General features: G+C 40.0%; 1 protein-coding gene across 5 annotated transcripts in view; it reads right to left on the bottom strand.

The window, feature by feature from the left end:
- Window positions 1-263: 263 nt before the first annotated feature.
- Window positions 264-22454, bottom strand: part of cyth1a (cytohesin 1a) — a 53985-nt gene continuing 31794 nt past the window's right edge. For 2 of the 5 annotated variants that reach the window (XM_060892600.1, XM_060892601.1), the window contains exons 2-13: window positions 21016-21098; window positions 17050-17114; window positions 15653-15719; window positions 15450-15568; window positions 13606-13686; window positions 13288-13400; window positions 11320-11468; window positions 9872-9984; window positions 6004-6082; window positions 5213-5281; window positions 3574-3728; window positions 264-2226 (exon numbers count right to left, since the gene is read on the bottom strand). In XM_060892600.1, coding sequence (XP_060748583.1) covers window positions 2148-2226; window positions 3574-3728; window positions 5213-5281; window positions 6004-6082; window positions 9872-9984; window positions 11320-11468; window positions 13288-13400; window positions 13606-13686; window positions 15450-15568; window positions 15653-15719; window positions 17050-17114; window positions 21016-21098 — 1172 coding nt within the window. In that variant the 3' untranslated portion in view covers window positions 264-2147. Of the gene's footprint in view, window positions 2227-3573; window positions 3729-5212; window positions 5282-6003; window positions 6083-9871; window positions 9985-11319; window positions 11469-13287; window positions 13401-13605; window positions 13687-15449; window positions 15569-15652; window positions 15720-17049; window positions 17115-19180; window positions 19392-21015; window positions 21099-22454 lie in introns of those variants that run through there. The other 3 variants (XM_060892599.1, XM_060892602.1, XM_060892603.1) reach the window with 3 other exon arrangements.

Here is a 22454-nt window from a genome sequence, read left to right as displayed (position 1 = left end):
GGCCAAATGAAAAAAATTCATCATTTTTTATGAAAAAAAAAAATATATATATATAATTTAGTTTTCTCTAGGTGTCTCTGCCACCTAGAGACAACCTTTTAACTCTGTATAATATTTTAAAATGTTTGTTGTTGTTCTGCCATAAATCCATTTGTTTGTCTTCATAAATTTGATCGAATCAGAACTGATCACAGGAGCATTGAGTACATGGCGAGAAAACACACTGGATGTGATGACAGTTAAAATGATTACCGAACACAGTGTTTGGTGTTTAACTTTTGATTTGTTTTTTATTTATTTATTTTTTTTACAAAAAAATTACTGAGCTCACACACACCAGTGAGGCCAAAAGGTACACTTTCAACAGGAACCAAGTTAAAGAAAGAAAAAAAAAAAAAATGGCACTCAGCTAATAATGTATTCGCTACACATACATATATATATATATTTTTTTTTTATAAAATGCAGAAAGATACTCACTATACACTAAAGTATATTACATCTTTGATAAATAAACCAATACTGCTCAGATGTATGACTTTTCTCAGAGAATAGAAACTGCTAGCTTGTTAAAACTGTAAATAAGCAGAACAGAAAAACAGGTACAATAAAAATGGGACACTCTGTGGTCAGTAAGCTATTTAGAGCACAAGTTACATCAAGTGTGACGGCTGTCCTGTCTGTGATGATGTCAAACGAACTTGGGGGTTGTTTTTTTTCTGCTTTTAAATTTGAGAATGATTTGTGACGTAAAGTATTAGACAGCAGAAGAGTTTGGGACTCGACACAATTTGCAGTGTTTCAGTACAAATGACACGGTCAGCATTCACGAAGCAGCCCAAAGGAACATGAGTGCTATTTCAAAAACAGTTCAGCCTTTTAGCATCCAAGACACTGGACACACACACGTGCACGCACGCACACACTCTTAGCTTGACATACACCATACTGTATGACCAAAAGTACATGGATTCATTCACACCCATATAGCGTTTGCTGGAAATCCCAGTCTAAATCTAACAGCATTCATAAGCAGTTGCTCTTTCTCGTCTTTGCTGCTATAACAGCCTTCTGGAAATTTGGACCAGAACTGGGTGGATTTCTGCCCATTCGGTTACAAGCACAATGTCACTTACAAGGAGCGAGAAGCTCTGGTGTTTAATCTGCATACTCGGGGGCATTGTCATACTGAAACAAGTTAAAGCTCCTTAGTTCCAGTGAAGTGAAATCTTAATGAGCCAAAGAAGACGAGAGACAACTGTGTGCTTCACACCATGTGCCAACAGTTTTAGGAAAACCCACATATGGGTGACAGTCATGTTTCCACATACTTTTGGCTGAATAGTTTATGAGTAAATCTACCTTATATTCTACATTGTGTACACTAACCATAGCCTCACCCAGTTCTCATGAATGCCATGTGGTGCATTTCAGTGACATTTATCAAAACGACGAGAGTCAAAAGAGAATATACAGAGGATATAGAAATGTAAAAAATACACTTATTGCCTGTACATAACAAAAAAAGCATACAAGAAGGTCTTTCCTGTTAGGAAATCAAGGAGAGACCTTTTTTTGGTAACCCACATTCTGTCAGACCTGCTGATTAAACAAGAACGTCTGTGTGTGTGTGTGTGTGTGTGTGTGTGTGTGTGTGTGTGTGTAAAGGCATGTTTAAAAGAGATAGAGAAATTAAGAGAAAAAGAGACAGAGTGGGGGTAGAAAAGATGTGCGTTTTGGTTTTGCATTATGACTAAGATGGATTCTTTGGGGATTAAGAGAAGAATAATGCCCTTAACACACACACACACACACACACACACACACACACACACACACACACACACACACACACACACACACAGACAGGAAAAGGAGAGTTGAGGGACATTTAAACACAAACACAACTTGAGTTGAAGGAAAGTTGAGGGACACTGAAACAGGAATTGGAGCAGAGGCACAGTTCCTGCTGAGCACTACAGAGTCTAGTCCTGGCTTTGTCCAATCTCCAATGTCCTACTTAGTCCTTGAACCTCATTCTGTCCCAGTATACTACATTACTGAAAGGGGGAAAGCAGCAGGAAGGAGACCAGTTTCATTCCGTTCAAGTGTCAAGTGTCAATTCTCTCACACAGCCCTGAGCAGATTTAGTGCCTCTTCACAGAGGAGACTTTCTTCTTCCTGGCAGCCAACATCTCATAGAATGGGTCCCTGCTGATCGCTGCCCTGAGGGAGACAAACACAATCTATCACACAGGGATCTAATTCCCTGGAAAATAAAAAAGAAAGAGGATGAATAATATAAGGCTGATTAATTATCTGCACAGACCTAGTTATAAGCTCCCTGGTTGAATATTTCTATTGCATTTACCGAGAACAGTGACTTACTGTACAATATACCATAAAGCTGGTCCTCTTAAATCCCACTGGTCAGAATGTGTTACTTAATTCTCTCTCACTCATTCATCTTCTACCGCTTATCTGAACTACCTCGGGTCACGGGGAGCCTGTGCCTATCTCAGGCGTCATCGGGCATCAAGGCAGGATACACCCCGGACGGAGTGCCAACCCATCGCAGGGCACACACACACACACTCTCATTCACTCACGCACTCACACACTAGGGACAATTTTCCAGAGATGCCAATCAACCTACCATGCATGTCTTTGGACCGGGGGAGGAAACCGGAGTACCCGGAGGAAACCCCCGAGGCACGGGGAGAACATGCAAACTCCACACACACAAGGTGGAGGCGGGAATCGAACCCCGACCCTGGAGGTGTGAGGCGAACGTGCTAACGTTACTTAATTCTGATAGCTGTTATTCATACTGCAGGTATGACTACTATTAAACAAATGTATAGAAAAAAAGAAATAAAACATCAAATAAAACAAGTGTATAATCATTCTCAACTTTTTTTCAAAAGGATTTCCACCGTCAGTGTTTTATAACCATCTACAGTAACCAGAACTAAGCGTCTGAGGTCTATAAATCAAATTCTGCTGGCTGCTCCTTGGTCCAAGTTTTTACTGTCCTCGCTTTTACATATTTAAATATATGAATCTCTCCCTTCATCTTCCCTTAGGCCACCACTGAGGTTTTTAAGTCTTAGCTAAAAAAACACATCATTCTACTTTTAGTATTTGAACTGGGGGAAACAGTATGATGAAACACTGGGATGTTTTAAATCCACATTGTTATTCTCAAATCCATTTCATTAGAGATCAGGTCAGTTGGCCCTAAACTAATTTTTCAGCTTTTCCTGTTAGGGGTCTCCACAGCAAATCATCTGTTTCCACCTAACTCTATCCTCGGCATCCTCTACTCTCGCACCAATTAAGTTCATACCCTCTTTTAACACATCCATATATCTTCTCTTTGTCCTTCCTCTTGACCTCTTACCTCGAAGCTCCATCTCCAACATCCTTCTACCAATATAACCATCTCCCTCCTCTGCACATCTCTAAACCATCCCAATCTTATCCTCTCTGAACTGATCTGAGCCAACCTGAGCTGTTCCCGATGTACCCTAATCCTTCCCGATTTCTATCCTCACTGATGCCTCCACTCACTTGATGCTGTTGATCCACTCGTCCTTCTCCTCAGTGGTAGGAGCAGAGATGCGGTAAAATGTGTGATTGCCCTCCACCACTCTGCCATCTGCCTCCGTTTTACACGCCTTGATCACCTGATCCTTATTGTCCGGTATGAAGAGCTCGAAACAGTTCTGATGAACACAAACAGAAATAATGAAACTGGAAGCCACAAGAGAGACACACTCGATTTGTACCCGATTTATCCTTCTGAATCTGTATACATAATCTTCTACATAATGTGAATGTAATCACTAACGGGCAGATTAGTAATTCATCAGAAATGACTGACAGCGTAGGTTTCACTGTATAAAGGAAATGAAGAGATGAATGTTCTAAAGCACAGATACTGTACAGAGATTATCGGGAGATTTTGTCCACAGAAAACTGCAAGCCACGTGTGTATGTTGCACTTTAAAAGACAAGATGTTATCTACCTTAATCACTTCCACTTACGAGACCTTACACTGTTAGTAGTACAGACTCTTGTTAAATGTACAGCATATATCTGAGACCTCTAGTGAAATCTTTCTTTGTACTGTGCATTCTTTTCTAATTTAATACAAACTTTTTCTGTTCTGTTGTCAGCAACAACTTAAACCTTAGAACATTTTACATGTTTTTTTTTTTTCAGAATCTGGACTCCGGATGGACCCCAGAAGTTTGTGTAAGAACTAATTATCAATGTTATGCTACGTCCACATATACAGCGTCTTGCAGTGACAAAGCTCATAATTAACGACAGTCCTGCAACAGTAGATAATTTCTTGTCAAAATTCTTAAACTTTCTTTAAAAATCGTATTCTCTTAATAGATCTTTGTCTCGTACCCACTTTGGATGACATGGCTTGAAAGGCTGTGTGAGTGCTCCCTCTAGTGGAGAGCACTGACACCTTCCCCCTGTACAAAAAGCTTTACAGGCATACAGATGTGCAGATGTTTCCAGGCACGTGTACTGCACAAAGCTATTAAGTATTTAGCATCATAGATGTTAAGCAAACCCAGCACACCTCAATTTTGGTTTGATGTGTCAAGCAGGGTAGGGAATTGTGGATGAACATGCATATTGAGGCTGTAATGCTCTAGAGGGCATCACTGTGGGAATTTAAAGTTGAGCTGAATTCAGTGGTGCAAAAGATGCTAAAGATGTGTATATATATATATATATATATATATATATATATATATATATATATATATATATATATATATATATATCATGCACAAACTAATGAGCTAAACTTCCTAATTATTTTTTTTTGACAGCACATTCCAGGTACTTTGTGTTTGCCCTGTTTACTGTCTATAAGCAAAGGGATTTATTCTATTTTTAAAGCACAGGAATTTTCAAGCTACAAAATAACTTCTTAAGTATCCTTAATACACCATGTAAGATTTTTACTATATTCCTGTAATGCTTAGAGACGATTAACCTTAAATACAACCATGATTGGCTTCATCTTTGACTTCTCTCTCTCTGTCCCACTGCAGCCCATATAAACAGAAAATAGCTGTTGATCTGTTTAAATACAGGGACAGCTTGAGTATGAACGAGGGAGCACGACTAGAGCAACAAAAACCAAAGCTAAGTTTAGTTCAAGACGGAGAATAAGCTCACCGGTTTCTTGTCCTCTACTTCTCGGATGCTCAGGTTTTCCAAAGGAATGATTCCTCTGGGTTCTTTGTCCTGTGAATAAGATATTTAAGAGATTATGGGTTGTGTGGTAGCATAAGTGATTATGATACCAAAATGAATGTACAGAAACAGGATGTATTAGATGTAGATCACTTCTTAAATCACTTGATTTATGCAAAGTTTAGATTTGTGCACAGGAAGAAAAATGCAGTGTTGAAATGAAAAAACTGCAATAATCATAAAGAAATGTTTCCAAATAAATTCTGACATATGTTCTAGTTTTTGGATTTCTGCTATTTCCAAAACACAGGATGATGAAGAATATTTGTATTTACTAACGGGTTAATAATTCAAACTATCGCAGTACAGACCTCACGGTTAAAAAGCAGCAAGCAAAGAAATGAAATTAAAATGAAAAACATCACAAATCCTCAAGATGGAAAAAAAATAATAATAACCTGAAATATATTAAGATAATGTTTTATTTATCTGTCGCAGAGCTTTGTCGTTTATGCGCAGCATCAGTTTTGGGAGAAAATTAAAATATCTTTTTACTACAAGAATTTGCCTTAACTTACTTCCATATCTGTATAAATGTTTTTTTTTCCTCTTTAAGACTCTTACTAGACTCTTAAGACTGCGAACGTGATCTTCAAGCTGGTTAAATGACACGTTGTGCGGCTTGCGTTAATACGGCTCATTAAACAATCCTATACTAGTAGCACACATGCAGGAACCTCAAAATATGTATTTCCTGATTAAAGAGCACTTACTGTAGTGTACTCAAAGTAGTAGAGGCAGTTATCTGTGAGAATGAACCATCGTCTCTTCCAAGTTTTGACACGTCCACCTGAGAAACGCAAGGCATGGGGTCAGTATAATCATGGTACGGCGTAACAAGGAAACCTCAGAGCACCCAGCACGTGAAGAGTGGCGCAGCAGGCAAGCAAGACAGACAGATGAGCAGGCAGACAATAAGAGCATTTCTATAAATATCTCCATTTCCCATTATTCCCCCAAACACTGCATTCCTTCCCAACTCTGTATTATGCTCCAACAGTCTCTACGGAATCTGGCTTTAAGTAGCACGTTTAATTCTGCTTAACTCCAAGTTTTACCGCAGAGTTAGGGTTGGAATCCAGCTCCGTTCAGTCACTTCTGTATTTGGAAACACATGATTCAAACTCACTAATGAACTGCGTTATCAGATTTATGTTAGAAGTATGTTAGAGCAGGACATCAGCCAACTTCCTTTCAGATGATCAGAGATGTTACTCCACTGTAAAAACACGTATTGGAATTGCACTGACTGCTAAATGCTACACTATATACGTTTTGGAATGCAAGTGAAGAACACCCTGGATGGAGTGGGGAATCACACACTTGTGGACAATTTAGAGATTCCAATTATGTCTAGGAGCAAAAACGTGAAAACTCCACACACAGAACAGCAGCAGGAAACAAACCCCAAACCAAGGTGGTGTGAGGCAAACACGCTAAACCACTAAGCCACTGTGACTGAACTCGGGTCCTGAAACTGAACTACTCTAATCCTCAATCCACAGAGAAACCAAACAATATCATTTTATCTATGAAATTAGAGCCATAAAACTCTCATGAGTAAATATGGCAGTAAACTAGACTTAAGTTCAATTAAGTTAATCATAAACTCTAATATCATGCTCAGCCCACTCCCACCTAGTCCTTTATTACTGCCTCCGTAGAGCTTTGATTAGTAGAGGTGTCCAAAAAGTCTTTTTACCAACAATAATTAGTGTTCTAAGATTTTGACAACACGATGTAGGATGAGAATCATCTCAGCTTCACCTGAGAAGAGTTGCAGTGTAATAAAAGCCAGAAACACACACACAAAAAAAAAAACCCTGCCTTCTCATTAATATGACAACATCTGGAGATTTCCTTCTAGAACAAATGCATTAGGTCCAATGTCTACTGGGGTTCAGGAACTTAATGATCTAAGAACAGAGGAAACTTCTCTGGTGTATGTCAAAAAAAAAAAAAAAAAAAGAAACTCAGAATTTGTTTTAGAAATATTTCTTAAAAACTTGCATGCCTGCACTTTCTGATGACGGAATAACCAGTTTTCCACTTTCTAAGCTTTGGATGAAAATGTCTAATCCAGCTACAGCCAAACAGCACAGCGACATGAAAGCATCAGGGAGCACAAGACCCAGAGCCAGCGGATCGCCTGATTGGGTGGTTGATTAGGATTAATGATCACTGAGAAGCACTGATGAGCACAATCATCTTGTAGAGGGATTCTGTTTAAGGGTTAGATGGAGTGTCCTGCATTGTTTAGGATTGGAAAGCAACCCAAAGCGCTGACTTAACTGATGGATCCAAACAGACAAAGCAAACATTGTGGGCCACAGCAGAATCTATGAGCTACTGAAATACGAAGGGAATCGATAACTAACCCACCTCCAGACAAGAATATACAGATGCTTTGTATTTCTCTCACAACAGTGGCCTGTTTTTACCTGGTGTAATTAATGATCATCACTATAATGTACGTGATAACAGAACCAGACAAGTGCAAGCTTAATGTCTGGAAACAGCTTAATAAACTACTTCTTTTAGAATCGGTGTTGGGTTAATAAGTCCATATTTACTTTGATGACTTTTATTGATATCATTTCTGCATTTAATTGTTGATTTTATATCATGTCCTCTCCCTTGTGCATGTGTAAGTGGCCACGATAATAAAGTTCAGAACTTGCAGTAAGTTGTACAACCAGCTACCGACACTTGCCCACCCTAAACACACACACACACACACACACACACGCACACACACATACGTTCTCTTGCATGCCACGCTCAACAATTGCAACAGGGCAGGCCACACACACAAACACACACAGATACACGCACACAGACACACGCCTCTGCTTTACTAACAGCATGGAGAACAGCAGCCCAAGCACTTTGGTCCAGATGCAGCATTTCCACTCAGTCCAGATAAAGTGTGAACACCACAAATGATCCTGATCAGATAAATCTAAAAGGACGTGCTCATGTCCTCAAGTCATTCTTAATACTGTATTGTGGGTAGTGTTTAGAGTTGATGAGAGTTTGATGCTTCCAATCCAGACAGAAAATACTGCAGCTCCCAAAGTGTAAATAAACAAGACAGAAAAAAAACTGAACACCACAGGAAACAGTGAGAACTCTTTACTACGGTGGTCACATGGAACCCCAACCGCAAGCACCCTGCAATCGACCAGCAGAGAGAGAGAGACAGAGAGAGAGAGAGAGAGAGAGAGAGAGAGAGAGCAGGGCACACGGACAATCCACCAGCTTGATGGAAAATAGACGGTTAACAAAAAATTAGACCAAACTAAAGGCTCAACTGAAATAAAAGGAGGAGCCCTAACACCAGACAGAGGAGAGGAAAAGAAAAGCATGGCGAACCACCAAAAGCAACCGAGAGCGAGGAGATGGACTAGATTTTATTTTTTTTTAAAGGTAAGAGGTGGGGAACAGGTGTACATACCTCCTGAGGGAAAAGATAACAGCCAAAATCATGGGAACAAACGAACACACGAGGAAGAAAAGAAAACAAAAAATCAAATTAAATCAAATTAAATGGTAAGAAATTATATCCACCACACGCTGCTGATCAAAGGAAGTGCTTTTGTTGTTTTTTTTGTTTGTTTGTTTGTTTTTTTTTCAGAAAACTTTTTTAAACATCTAGCACCAGGGTAAGAAAACAATACAAATGAAGCAGGGTAAAATAAACAGCAAATTAGAATTGAATAACTGAGTAGAAATGTCCTGGGTCCGTGACCTATTTTGACCACAAGGGGGTGCTCTTATTTCACAATAAAAAGCAGCACTTCATTCGTTTATAAAGACGACCGAATCGTTTGTTATCTCTGCACTCCTCATCACAGCGACAGCATTCTGATCAATACCCTGGGAGATTGAAGGGCTCTGTTTCTCTGGTCTGGGAGCAACTTTAGACCCTGACAAAACAACAGCATGACATTGAATCAGCACTGAAATGGTTGTTTGGGCAGGGGATAACCAGAGGAACAGGACAGAAAGTACCAGTGAGATGTGTTTTGCTGTAAGTCAGTGTAAATGTGCTAAAATACAGCAGAGCACAGCACTAGAGTTCCAAAAGGGGTCACCAGAGGGTGTATGTGTGCGTCTGTGTGTGTGTGATGACACAGGAGCAACGCACATGTCTGTATCTGTATACAAATAAAAAAATTTGTATATCAATATACAAATGCATACAAGTAAACACTTCTGCATAGTGACGTCGGTCCAATATCACAGTTCATCGGATCTCCGCATCAGGGCTGCAAATAAGATCTTCTGCTCAGAAGCCAGCTACTGAACACCTGCTGATGGCTTTATGGCTAAATCTCATTGGATGATAATGCAGATATATGAATTATTAATGAGTCTTAAGATGACCTCAAGGTCACATCAATTATGAATGCAGGGGTATGTGGAGGCCCGGTGATGAGCCACGCTTCATAATAATACATACTTATACACACTTTTATACACACATTTAATATTTGTAGATGAATATTAGCACTTAGTATAAGAGAAGAGTATTGAATGATTCTTGAATGTTAATTCTAGCTCCTTGTATTTCGCTCACCCAGTTTGAGAAGCCAGCCCTCTCGGTCAGGGTTGAAGAACGTGTGTGTGAGGTCGTTGCCGTCGTCCTCTGGGATTTTAAATGGCTCGTTCTTGATGCTCTCGTACAAGTTCTGGAGAGGACCGAGATGAAGAGGAAGCAACAGTGACGTTAGCACAACAATACAGATTTGATAAAACTTTAATGGGTAAGTAAGGGCTCTTCAGAACAGTTAGGTCATCTGAGTGAAGAGAGACCGTGTTTCTCTGGAATTGCAGTGAATTTATCATTGAATCTGCTTGTAAATGGATTACAGCCTGCTCTCTGGATTCTCAACACCAAAGCTTCCCTGACTGATGCTTCGAGTCACAGTCCCGGCACTACTGGAAAACTCATCGATACTGAGTTTCACTTCAACACACACTGCATATCAATATCTTTATGAGTTTTCCCCCCAAGAAGCAAATCGACCCTTCTTTTCTCTTTCTACAGTAGTAAATCTCTAGGGCTCCATTTGAAGTCATTTTGAAACCTTCAAGTTCAGTTTGTAGCTAGCTAGCTAGCTTTTAAAAAAAATGAGACATATGGCTAATACTGATTGGTTAATCCTGTTTCTCACCAGAGCACCTGGTAGTCAATAAAATATAATTAAACAAACTAAAGGTCACATTCATTGCATGCCCTGGTGGAAGTTTATTTATTCATTGAGCTTTGACCAACATCTGGTCAAAGGTGACCAACACCTGGTCATACAGTGCAATTGCTGCGCAGTGTTATTCACACATGTACAGTATATAATTTTGCTGTATGCTCAGTATGTTACGATACTCCTGCTGGTCCAGCAGCAGCAACTCGTGTTCTCATTGCCACGGCCTGGGTTAGATTGCAGGGCAGGGAGCTAGCCCAGCCAATAAAGAGTTAACACTGGGTGCTGATATTAAGCACGGATAAATTGGGAGGGCTGAGTCAGAAAGGGTATCCTGAGTAAAAGCATCACCAAATCTAATACGAGGACCACATGATCCGCTGTGGTGAAGCAGTCAAAAGAACAACAACATGATCAGTATGTTACGATGATCACCAAAATAAGCATTTGGCATAATAATTTGGCAAAATAATTTAGACACCCATCTATCCGTGCATTTTCTGTAGCGCTTATGTAGTTTACACAGGGTCGAGGAAAAAAACTAGAGCCTAACAATGCATCACACACACACACACACTCACAGCCCCAAAGCACAGCGAGAGTGTGTAAACTCCACACACTCGGCAGAGGCAGGAATCGAACCCCCGATGCCGGTGCTGCCAGGCAAACGTGCTAACCTGTAATTAATATCATACTATTTTTACTAAGCTGCTCCCTGCTGATACCTGCAATAATAATTATGTAATGTTGAATGGATTTTTTAAATGAATGTTGAGAAGAATCAACGAGGGAGAAGAAGAAGAAAAAAAAAAACAGACTGACTCGTAGCAGGTCCTCTGGTAGGTCTCCACCCTCATTGATTCCTCTGTTCATGGAGATGAAACGCTCCACCGCGGGCTTGTCCTTCACGTTGGGGTTGTGAAGGCTGGTGTTCAGCATGATGATGGCGAAGGAAAGGATGTAGCATGTGTCTGGAAGTACAAATGTAAAGCGTCTCTTCATTAAACTCATTATAGTTAGTTCAAACGGACTACAGGTGTAAAGGACACGAGAATCTGCACAGTTTAGAAATTATTCACATCATCTTTGCACAAGGTATCAAAAACTATAATGGACTGCACAGTATTCAATTTCCAGCTGTGATTATTTACTCAAACATATAAACCAGGCACATATTTGGGGTTTTGTTGTTGCTATATTTATGACATTCATTTGAATCGCTAAATTGAATTAAATTCTTGAATTGTCAGCTCAACTCCAGCATACACCACCAACTACATTTCCCAGAACACACTGCAGACTACAGACACAGCTACCCAGTCCTACACTCACCAACAATAGAACACGTCACATTCACAGTCACCTGGTTAGTAATCCCACACACACACCTGTAGATAATCGCACACACCCTTATATAAGGGCTTGAAAAACAATTACTCACTGTGAAGTAAAGCTCAGTGTGTCCCTGCCTGAACTCATTTACTGTTACTCTGGTCTTGACATTGTTTGCTTCTCGTCTGGGATTCCGGATTTTGCCCTTTTGTTGATATTTACACATCACCTGACCTCTGCCTGTTTTTGGGCACTGTTTTGGATCAGCCTGCCAGTTTCTTTAATACTTCACTTGCATTCATTTCGGTAGTCCTGCCCTGATGTCCGTCTGGGTATTATTAGTTAAATAAATAAGCTTGAATTTTTTGGAATGTATGAAAATAAAACCATTTATTAATCAGTACAGTTATTATACAGCATATACTAAGAATGTTAGTAATTATTTAGCTTCCATCAGGGGAAAATCTCTTGGATGAAAATCTGGTTTGTCCTAGTTTCTGTTAAGAAAATGAACACTGATTGTGATCTGTTATATTAAGCTGTGTGTCTTAAACCATACTCGAGTATTCATACAGATGGTTTGTTTTCAGAACTTTGTCACAGGTTATCATTGCTGGGAACACAACGGTATGTTAATGACTAGCCAAAGTAGAATTTGTCTCCTTTGACCTTTTCGCTAATGTGCAGTTAATTATAAATGTTAAGTGAACAGACTGGACCCTTCAAATTATACAGAAATCTAGTGTAAATGTTCGGAAGGGTAAGAAAAGTCATGAGAGACTCTAGCTGAGCTGTGTGTGTATGTGTGTGTGTGTGTGTGAAGCTGACACAGCAGCACTTTATCTCGTCTGCTTGTCTCAGCAGAACACGAGCACATGAATAATGTAGTTCAATCTGTCTGATTCAGACTATCAGCCATAAACACACATGCACACACACACACAAGCACACAAACAAACAAAACACCTTCTAACCACACACAAGAATCTGAATTCACACAGGAAAAGCTCTGCAGCAGAGGTGTACATCAAGACTGAGATCATATGAGAACTGACAAAAAAAAAAAAAAAAAAATCAAGGAAAACGGATTTACGTGAAATAAAGCAACGTTCACTGATGTGCTAGCATACGAGATGAAACCGCTTACTCTTGTGTGGCTTGTTAACTGTGTTCACTCATACTTCTACAAGTAAATGTTTTGAAAGGCTGCAGTTTAAAATATGAACTCGTCAGAAAACATCAATGCAAATATATGCAGAAATAAGTGAGGGAGCGAACAGAATTGGATCGAATTCCACATGAATGTAGGCAGGATGTTAAAAGTAGTCCAGTGCAAAACTACATTCCTCTACATTCCTAAAGGGAATGCATAGTCATGAGTATTTGTTAAGTAAATGACATAATGCCTCAGTAGACACATATCCACCCTGAGACACACTCACACACACATTGACCTACCAGTGGACTGGAAGACTCCTGGGTTGCATTGGCAGTAACGTTGGGCAAAAGCCTCCATCATCCTATCGATCTTCTGTGCCTCACCTGGCAGTCTGAAGCTCCAAAGAAATTGCCTGCACACATCCAATCAGATCCAGCAATCAGATTAATGTGTTTATAAAATAGTCATGCTGACGGTATATGATTTGGAGAGTCACTAGTAAAACAAACTTCAATATGAGGCAGGCGTGTACAGGCATAATGTACTCGAATATGACAAGAGTGTAGCAATACTGTATGTCTTAGTGTTCGATCAAAAGGCCAGGGGGGTTTCTTTACCTGAGCGCTTGAACAAGGTTCAGATCGGTGAACTCGTGCAGCTCCACAAACGCGTGCAGCACCTTGATGTTGAAATCATCTCTGTAGAGCAGAACAATTAATTAGACAGTAAATTATCCTAGTATATACAAGCCTGAATTCTGCAAATAAAGCACCAGTCTTTCTGATTTTATACATCAGGTATTAATCATCATCATCAGTACGGCCTGTGGCTTGTGACCTGGGCGCCACCTTTTATATAAAGGATCAATAGCTGTGTGAACAAATAACCTACTCAAGTTAAAACAGAGCTATAAAGAATGGATGGAATTCTATTTAATATATTTTTATACTTGTACCTGTCAGCACTCAGGACTGATTTTGGACTCATTTGGAAGCGAGGCTCATAATCACAGTTTTTGTAATAGAAATGTTTCTAGTCAACGAATGTGAATTACACTCCGACTTTTTGCCTATCAATAATCATAAGAATGCTTTTCCTAGCATAATGTGACAAACTGAACCAACTCTACCATTCATTTCTGCTCATCTCTTTCATATATTGATTCAGCAACATGTATACATATCCATATAAATGTATGATGATAATTCTCGTACACCTAGCCCTCTATCATGACCTCAGAAGTGGCCTCGACTGAGACCGTGAACTTTGTAAATATTAAGGACGATTCTTACCTGATAAAACAACACTGCTGAAAATCTATGTGAAATATAATCAACCAGCTTCAGGCATTTTTTCCCCAGAGCATGACATCACATTTGACCTGTGCTAATACTTAGTCAGTGATATCCCCCAGGGGGATTGTGGGATGCCACAATAGAGCTTTCTCTGACCCTTCTGCCTTTTTGTTCTTTCCGCTGCTATCGCAGGAACCAATCTAACAGATTAAGTAATGCAGACCATCTCACCATCCATCCTTCCCTGATAGATTAGTCATGAAATGGAGACGAGACACCAATGTGCTCTTTTCCCTACATCTCACTTGGACACACCCACACACTGTGGTCAGTAAAAGCAGAGGAGGACTGACGGGGGGGGGGGGGGGATGAGAGAATGAGAGAGAGAATGAGAGAAGTCCACAGACAATGAAGAGTCACAGCGTGTTGGCTGAAAGGAGACGACTGGAAAATATGTGCCTACGGTTTATTATTAAAAACAACATTCGGAAGTCATTTGTTCAGAAGGAAGCAGAGTACAAAAATAAAAGCCAAACAGGATTAATAGAGCAATCCACACCATCCAGTTCCTTCATCCCAAAGAAAGCAGGAAGAAGACACAGAAACGTAGCTTTCTCTTATCATGAGAAATACATGTACTTTAGATGAGACAAAAGCTCAGTGGTTTAACACTGTAGAAGTGTATAGGTGGCCGATATGGCAAAAAATACCTGTATCTGTCATGATACACAACGTGTATCGCAACCCCGGAAAGCCCACAAGGACTACAACAATTTCAGAAATACTGTAGGGCTGGGCAATATCCTGATATAATAACAAACTTTTTTATAATTAAGTATTATTGAATTTGTTTTCTAATTAAAAAAAAAAAATCTTTTATTCCTGTTTTGCTGAGAAAGCATTCAAACTTTCTATTGTCTTATATTTTGTGTATTACAGAAATGTCTCCAGGCATTTTTGACTAAGAACGTATACTACAATAAAAACAAAAAAATCCTTTTTTTATTTTACGTCCAGTCAGTTACTTGGCCCAATGAGTCAGGTAGTTCTAAAAGCACAGACACCATACACACCACAATTTATATCCACACTCCATACAATATGACATTAATATCATAGAAATCTTCAAAACTAGGGAAAAAAACACACAGTGCAGAAATACACACCTCTCTCCAAGGTAGTCCCCTATTGCTGTCTTATTCAGGCCCTCGCCCTTGTAGAGGAACTGAGCGATGTCATCGCTGGTGTTCTTCAGAAGATCATTTTCAATCAGGAACTGAATCCCCTGAGAACCAAAGCGCAGTTCATCATCAATATACTGCATGCCCTGCCCACATCAATAAAGCCTTTAATGGCTCTAATGAATCACCTTTTTAGGGTCCATGTTGAACTTCTTGCGGCCCATCGCCACCTGCTTGTTCCTCTGCATGTTTTTCCTGATGAAGACATTCAGAGTTGGATTAAAAAAAATTAAATTAAATTAAATTAAAAAAAAAAACAGGTAAGCCTTTAAATATTTTCAACTACTACACTGTCAATGACTAATATAAATTCTTAAAGATGCTGTATATAGACATTTCTTTCAAGAAAATACAGACGTTCATTTTTTTCCGGAATAATTCTCTAAGTGGAATTTTATTAATTGTCTTGTACGTGTTTTGCATACAGGGAAATGTTGATTAAAGACATGCTGGGGTGATGTCATTACTATCCCGAGGTTGATTCCTCTTCAACAGCATAACATCCTGTTGTGTCTTCTTACCACAGACGATTCATCTGTTTTGCTAATTAACATGAGACCCTACAGGTTATGAGTTTATAATTACAATTAACATAATGGAACATCCACAAAACTGACTGGTACTAACGCAAACATTAAACATTTGCATTTAAACATTTGTGGGGTTGATTTTGGGGAAAACTATTTGAAGTGTAATTGTATGCACTCATATTTAATCACCTTCTATGGCAGCTGTATTCAGGTTCAGGAGTCTTGGCCCAAATCTGTCTGTCTGAACATCTATCTGTGCTTAATCTGAAAAATCTGCAAACTTCTCCAAGTTGCCGAGCTTAATTTCTAGTTAATTTCTGCAACCACAAAATCATGAAATCCTAGACACAGACAGGAGACTTTTTGAATACTTAAAGGAACAGCATTACCTAACTGGTACAATGCACTGGAGACTTGTTCAGAAAACGCTCAATTAAATTCTCCTCACAGAACGATAAACTATATCAGTGATTACACATTTTTGTTTTAAAAATTTATATGGAGTGCCTGAAATCATACGTTTTTGTACAAAGCGTTATTATATAAATCAGTGACAAACATCCTGGCTCCTCCAGGTAGACCTAAACAACACTTGTGGACATTAGATGTGGAAAAGAAGCTCCATTAGCTAAAATGCTCATGTGCATTTTTTTTCTAAAACGGCCAACTAATGGATCCTAAATGTGCTCACGATCCACCACGGTGCATGAAGAGCTCATAAACATAACCATGAGAGCTTTATAAATGGTTGTTTTGAGAAGTTAGACTCGCCCTGCACTCTGGCTCTACTCTGGAGATTCCCTATCGTCTGTTTGGTGTAAATTATTCAAGGGGCTCCCATCAAAGAAAGAGAGAGCTGATGAAAGATTTACAGTACTGTAGACTGCATGGGAATTTAGTGTGAGAAACAGGTCATTCTGGGACAGGTCAGGTCATGGTTTGGACATTAAGGGTTAATGGAGTGGCTAGAGTGAAGGGGAAGACTGAAGGACTACCTCTCCTCAGTGGAGCCCAGGTTCTCGATCTCGCTGGTCACTTCGGCTATCTCATCCTTCAAACGCTGCGAAGGAGACAGGAAAGATTATTAGTGGATAATAATGTGGATAAGAAAAAGAAACATAAAAGTGTTTTATAGACAGAAATCACTTCAGACCAACAACATAAATGAACTAAAACCAACTAATACCAGGACGTGCTGCTAGAGGAAAATAATCAATGATGAGGTGGTGTGATTTGTCCTGAACCTGATTATATCACACTAACTGCATGTCCTGGAGTTTTTATGATCATCTTGTACCACAGCAAGTTGCAGTGTGCGGTAAAGAGTGTGTGATGAGTTGCAGTGTGTGGTACAGAGGGTGTGAGGAGTTGCAGTGTGTGGTACAGAGGGTGTGTGGTACAGAGGGGGTGATGAGATGCAGTGTGTGGTACAGAAGGTGTGAGGTACAGAGGGGGTGATGAGATGCAGTGTGTGGTACAGAGGGTGTGTGGTACAGAGGGGGTGATGAGATGCAGTGTGTGGTACAGAAGGTGTGAGGTACAGAGGGGGTGATGAGTTGCAGTGTGTGGTACAGAGGGTGTGATGAGTTGCAGTGTGTGGTACAGAGGGGGTGATGAGTTGCAGTGTGTGGTACAGAGGGGGTGATGAGTTGCAGTGTGTGGTACAGAGGGTGTGAGGTACAGAGGGTGTGAGGTACAGAGGGTGTGATGAGTTGCAGTGTGTAGTACAGAGGGTGTGATGAGTTGCAGTGTGTGGTACAGAGGGGGTGATGAGTTGCAGTGTGTAGTACAGAGGGTGTGAGGTACAGAGGGTGTGATGAGTTGCAGTGTGTGGTACAGAGGGGGTGATGAGTTGCAGTGTGTGGTACAGAGGGGGTGATGAGTTGCAGTGTGTAGTACAGAGGGGGTGATGAGTTGCAGTGTGTGGTACAGAGGGTGTGGGGTACAGAGGGTGTGAGGTACAGAGGGTGTGATGAGATGCAGTGTGTAGTACAGAGGGTGTGAGGTACAGAGGGTGTGATGAGTTGCAGTGTGTAGTACAGAGGGTGTGATGAGTTGCAGTGTGTAGTACAGAGGGTGTGATGAGTTGCAGTGTGTAGTACAGAGGGTGTGAGGTACAGAGGGTGTGAGGTACAGAGGGTGTGATGAGTTGCAGTGTGTAGTACAGAGGGTGTGATGAGTTGCAGTGTGTGGTACAGAGGGTGTGATGAGTTGCAGTGTGTGGTACAGAGGGTGTGGGGTACAGAGGGTGTGAGGTACAGAGGGTGTGATGAGTTGCAGTGTGTAGTACAGAGGGGGTGATGAGTTGCAGTGTGTGGTACAGAGGGTGTGGGGTACAGAGGGTGTGAGGTACAGAGGGTGTGATGAGATGCAGTGTGTAGTACAGAGGGTGTGAGGTACAGAGGGTGTGATGAGTTGCAGTGTGTAGTACAGAGGGTGTGATGAGTTGCAGTGTGTGGTACAGAGGGTGTGATGAGTTGCAGTGTGTGGTACAGAGGGTGGAGGCCACACACTAATGACTATAATGAGACTCTGATCCCCAGAACTAGTTACTGTAGCTATTTCTGTTCTGTTACTTTTAAAAAATAATAAATTGAGATTCTCTGTGTTCTTGTCGTCTATATGAACTAACAACGAATCATAAAGCTAACATGACTCATGATTCATTGTGGATTTGATTCAGGTGAAGAACAATTTCATACGCTAAACAGCAATTTGATTCAGTGAGGCTTTAAGAAATATGGTATTGGTTTCCTCTGGTCTCTCTCAGTGCATCATTTAGCGGTTAAACTGCTCAAATTGTAAATAAGTGTGAATAAATGAACAAATGAATGAACAACACTTTCATACGGTACAGCTAGTGAACTTAAACAATTCTGAACCATTTGGTTATGTATCATGTTTCAATCCATTTCATATTTCACACTTAAACATTTTTTTTGGACCAATGAGTCTGATTCAATGAGAATCTAAAAAAGAAATGACTCAATCATTACATCCTCCTGTGCTATCCATCCCCAGCTAAAGCAGGTCTGACTCAAATCTAATATTAACAGAAGCAGCCCTTCTCTCTGCCCCAGGTTTGCCCCTTCACATATAATTGACATTAAAGGGACGGCAACCAACCAAGGGCTTCAGAATGATGGCGAAATTGAATTACTCTTTCTTGGGACGTCTTTTCTGACCTTAAGTCTCCTGCTACAGGTCCTGTGTTAGTCTGGAGCCAGAGCATGTCTCACATTTCACAGAAAGACCTCCTGCTGGCTGTGACAACATTTTTATGCCTCCCTAAGATTTAAACAAAAACAATACGTGGCATTTTCCTTTTTCTTTCTCTTTCTAATAAGATTCTCCCTTTTTCTTTTCCTTGGAAAATATTCACCAAAAGTTGGAAAGGAAATCACTGTTTAATTCTCCTTCTTGTTTGCAAGACATTAGCAATCACAACAAATTCCTCAGATGCTTGTTTCTGCAAACAAAAGCGATGTTTGTAATGCCAGACCTTGACATGAAGCTAGGAGGAGGAGGAGGAGGAGGAGGAGGAGGAGGATTAGGAGGAAGAGGAGGAGGTTTTTGAGACAGGAACACAGAGGCAGTAATGGAAATAAACAACATAAATCTTGCTGTGAAAGATACAAAATGACTAGAGAGGAATCTTAAGTCGCTTTAGTCCACACTGGTCTGTGGAATGCAGCTTTATGTAATTGTATCTGATCAAAGCAACTTGCTTCATGTAATCAGTCTCCTGTACCATTCTCCTGGATTCCTCTTCCTGTTACACTGACTCACTTCCTTGACATTTTCAAAGCTGCGTCTCTGCACTTTACGGCCTTTACAGGCAAAGCTGGTGTTTGTTAGCCCATCCGAAGTGCTGCGTGTTTTATTATTCAGATCAACTTTTAAACTGCAGCTGGTTAAACTTGAATGCATTTTTGACAGCCTTCAGAAAATGACAGAAAATCTGATTAGGCGCAGGGATCATGATGCGACGTTAAGAAGACGTCAACAATCTTAACCAGAACTATCAATGAACACAATCAGGGTTTTCTATAGGTCCTAAAAACAAACGTTTATTTTGACATCAACGAGAAATCCAACAAAGAAGTAGAGGAGAAAACAAACGTTGGACTCAAAGTCCAATTCTCGATAAGATAATCACGAAGGTGCGGCACTAAGATGACATTTGAAGCTTAGGGATCTGATTTGTTTGAGCAGATTTGTTATGTATAGATGACGAGGTAAAGAGAGCTGGACACATTACAGGACTGCTCTCTTTCTCAGTTTTGCGATCACACCTACACAGTATTTGGAAGTGAAGGCAAATTTCTGCCAATTTGGATAAAGAAGCATCATGTGACATCATCATCATCATCATCATCGCCCTCTTTAGTTTGTGTGTCCAACAGTAGTATCACTAGCATAAGTAAGTCATTCACCGGTAGTTATTTAATAGTATTGTGCTTGCAATTTCACCAGTTCAAATAAAAAAATAATCTGCATGTTGGATCACAAATAATGAAAAAAATCCTCTCCAAAATCAGCCATATTTTTACACAGCAATCACAAAAAAACCTCCTGTAGTGACTGATTTACGTAGAGACAAATTCATGGTTGTGCCTCTACTAGCAGGAGGTCAGATGGCGTTGTGGGTAGTATGGAAATCCATTAACTAAACTAAAGTGTGGGGTTTTGACTAAAAGGCCAACTCTAGAACTTCAGTACACAAATCCATGAGCAGGAAAATGTTTCATAATTAAACAAGCTCTAGATGGAAAAAAAAATCGCTCCCAGACTTTCAGTATCAATCAGCCTGGAAAAAAAATTCATGCTCATCAAATATATAGAAGAAACCCAGAAACTAGGCTGTCCTTTCATTTTTAAACCAACTGACCGATTTAAAAATAAATGGCACATCCTAACAAACAAATTCTGAATTTTGAGTACGGCGTGAGCTCTGATACCTGAATGTCCTCCAGCAGCTCCTGCTTGCGTCGCCGGATGTTCTCTAGCTCCTGCTGCTCCTCAGGAGTGAGGTCGTCTGGCACTGAGGGAAAAAATTGAAAAAAAAATATGAGTTAAGTTACGGTTCAGAGAGACATAAAAGGTCACAGCAAAACTACTACTAACAGCAAATACATCATCTTGCAATTCATACTCGTCCATATTGAGGAGAAATAAAGGCTGCTGGTTTCACACACTATGCTCTTATTACTTAACACTGGATTTTTTTCCAATTTCACCAATTCTAACTAACTATCTAACTAACTAAATATTAAATAGTTTCAATCATAATGGGAAAATTGCTGTATTTTTTTAATGCATTCACACAAGACCAGCAGCTTGTTTGTTGATCTCCAGCTCATTTGGGCTACACAACAGAAATGGGCTTGGACTACAGAGGGTGGGAAAAACGAAAATCAAGGTGATTAAGTGTCTTTACGCATCAGTATTTCATAAACGCATTTGTGGTGGATCAGGAAGAGTTGCTACAAGAGTTTTGATATCATGTCACCAGTATTGGTTGTTTAAAACTGATGTTCATCCAAAAAGAAATCTATTTGATGTTTAAACAGACTTTAAGTGGTTCGTATATCTCTCCGAGCAAAGCACCTTCTACATAGTGCTGTGCTCTTTTACTCATTAAGCTTAACCACGAGTTCTCATCTTTCTAAACACCTTTTCTTAACCCAGGACAGAGGCACGTTTCACACATGCGCTGAAGCAGAGTTAGTGGTGCTTTTGCACTGTGCGTGTCTAATATTGGTTGCAAATTTAGGAATGTTAAGCCAGGGTTTAGGACTGTAAAGTGTGAAACATCAGATTCAAGAACAATGGTAAAGTATGAACAGTGTGAAATGTGATAAAAGCTAACCCAGGATTCTGTTAACCTGGAGTTTACAATAATCCAGGGTTCACTATTTCAATTGTGCAATGCCCTTTTTTTACCCGAATCCCACCAAGTGCTGTTCCTACACACTAACAGCTTTGAGCTACATCATTAGTGTGAACATTCAAACACTTCATCAAATGAAAATAAAGATAAATGCTACCAAGACTGCAATAATGTCTTTCTGTACCAAGAAAAAAAATACTTATGGGTAGTTTCGGCATTTTGCTGAGGCTGCAAGTACGACGATTCAGAGACGTTATCTAACATTATCGACTGCTCTCTTTTTTTGTAAGACAACTAACATACTGCCTAATCAGCTCAACAGACCCTTGAGTGATGACACACAGGATGAACGGAGCTCTGCTAATCGTGAAAATAATCTTTCTCCGAGTTTTCCTATGGGTTTGCCCTTTCAGTAACCTAACTGCTAACTAACACCATGACCCCACTTCCTCCCTTCATGGTTACCAAAGGGGTCAAAGGTGTGTCTAAGCTCTCAGGTCATGCGCT

The sequence above is a fragment of the Tachysurus vachellii genome, chromosome 18, assembly GCF_030014155.1.
Source record: "Tachysurus vachellii isolate PV-2020 chromosome 18, HZAU_Pvac_v1, whole genome shotgun sequence".
NCBI lineage: Eukaryota > Metazoa > Chordata > Actinopteri > Siluriformes > Bagridae > Tachysurus > Tachysurus vachellii.
Note: the sequence above shows the minus strand (reverse complement) of the source record. Positions and strands in the feature narration are given on the sequence as shown.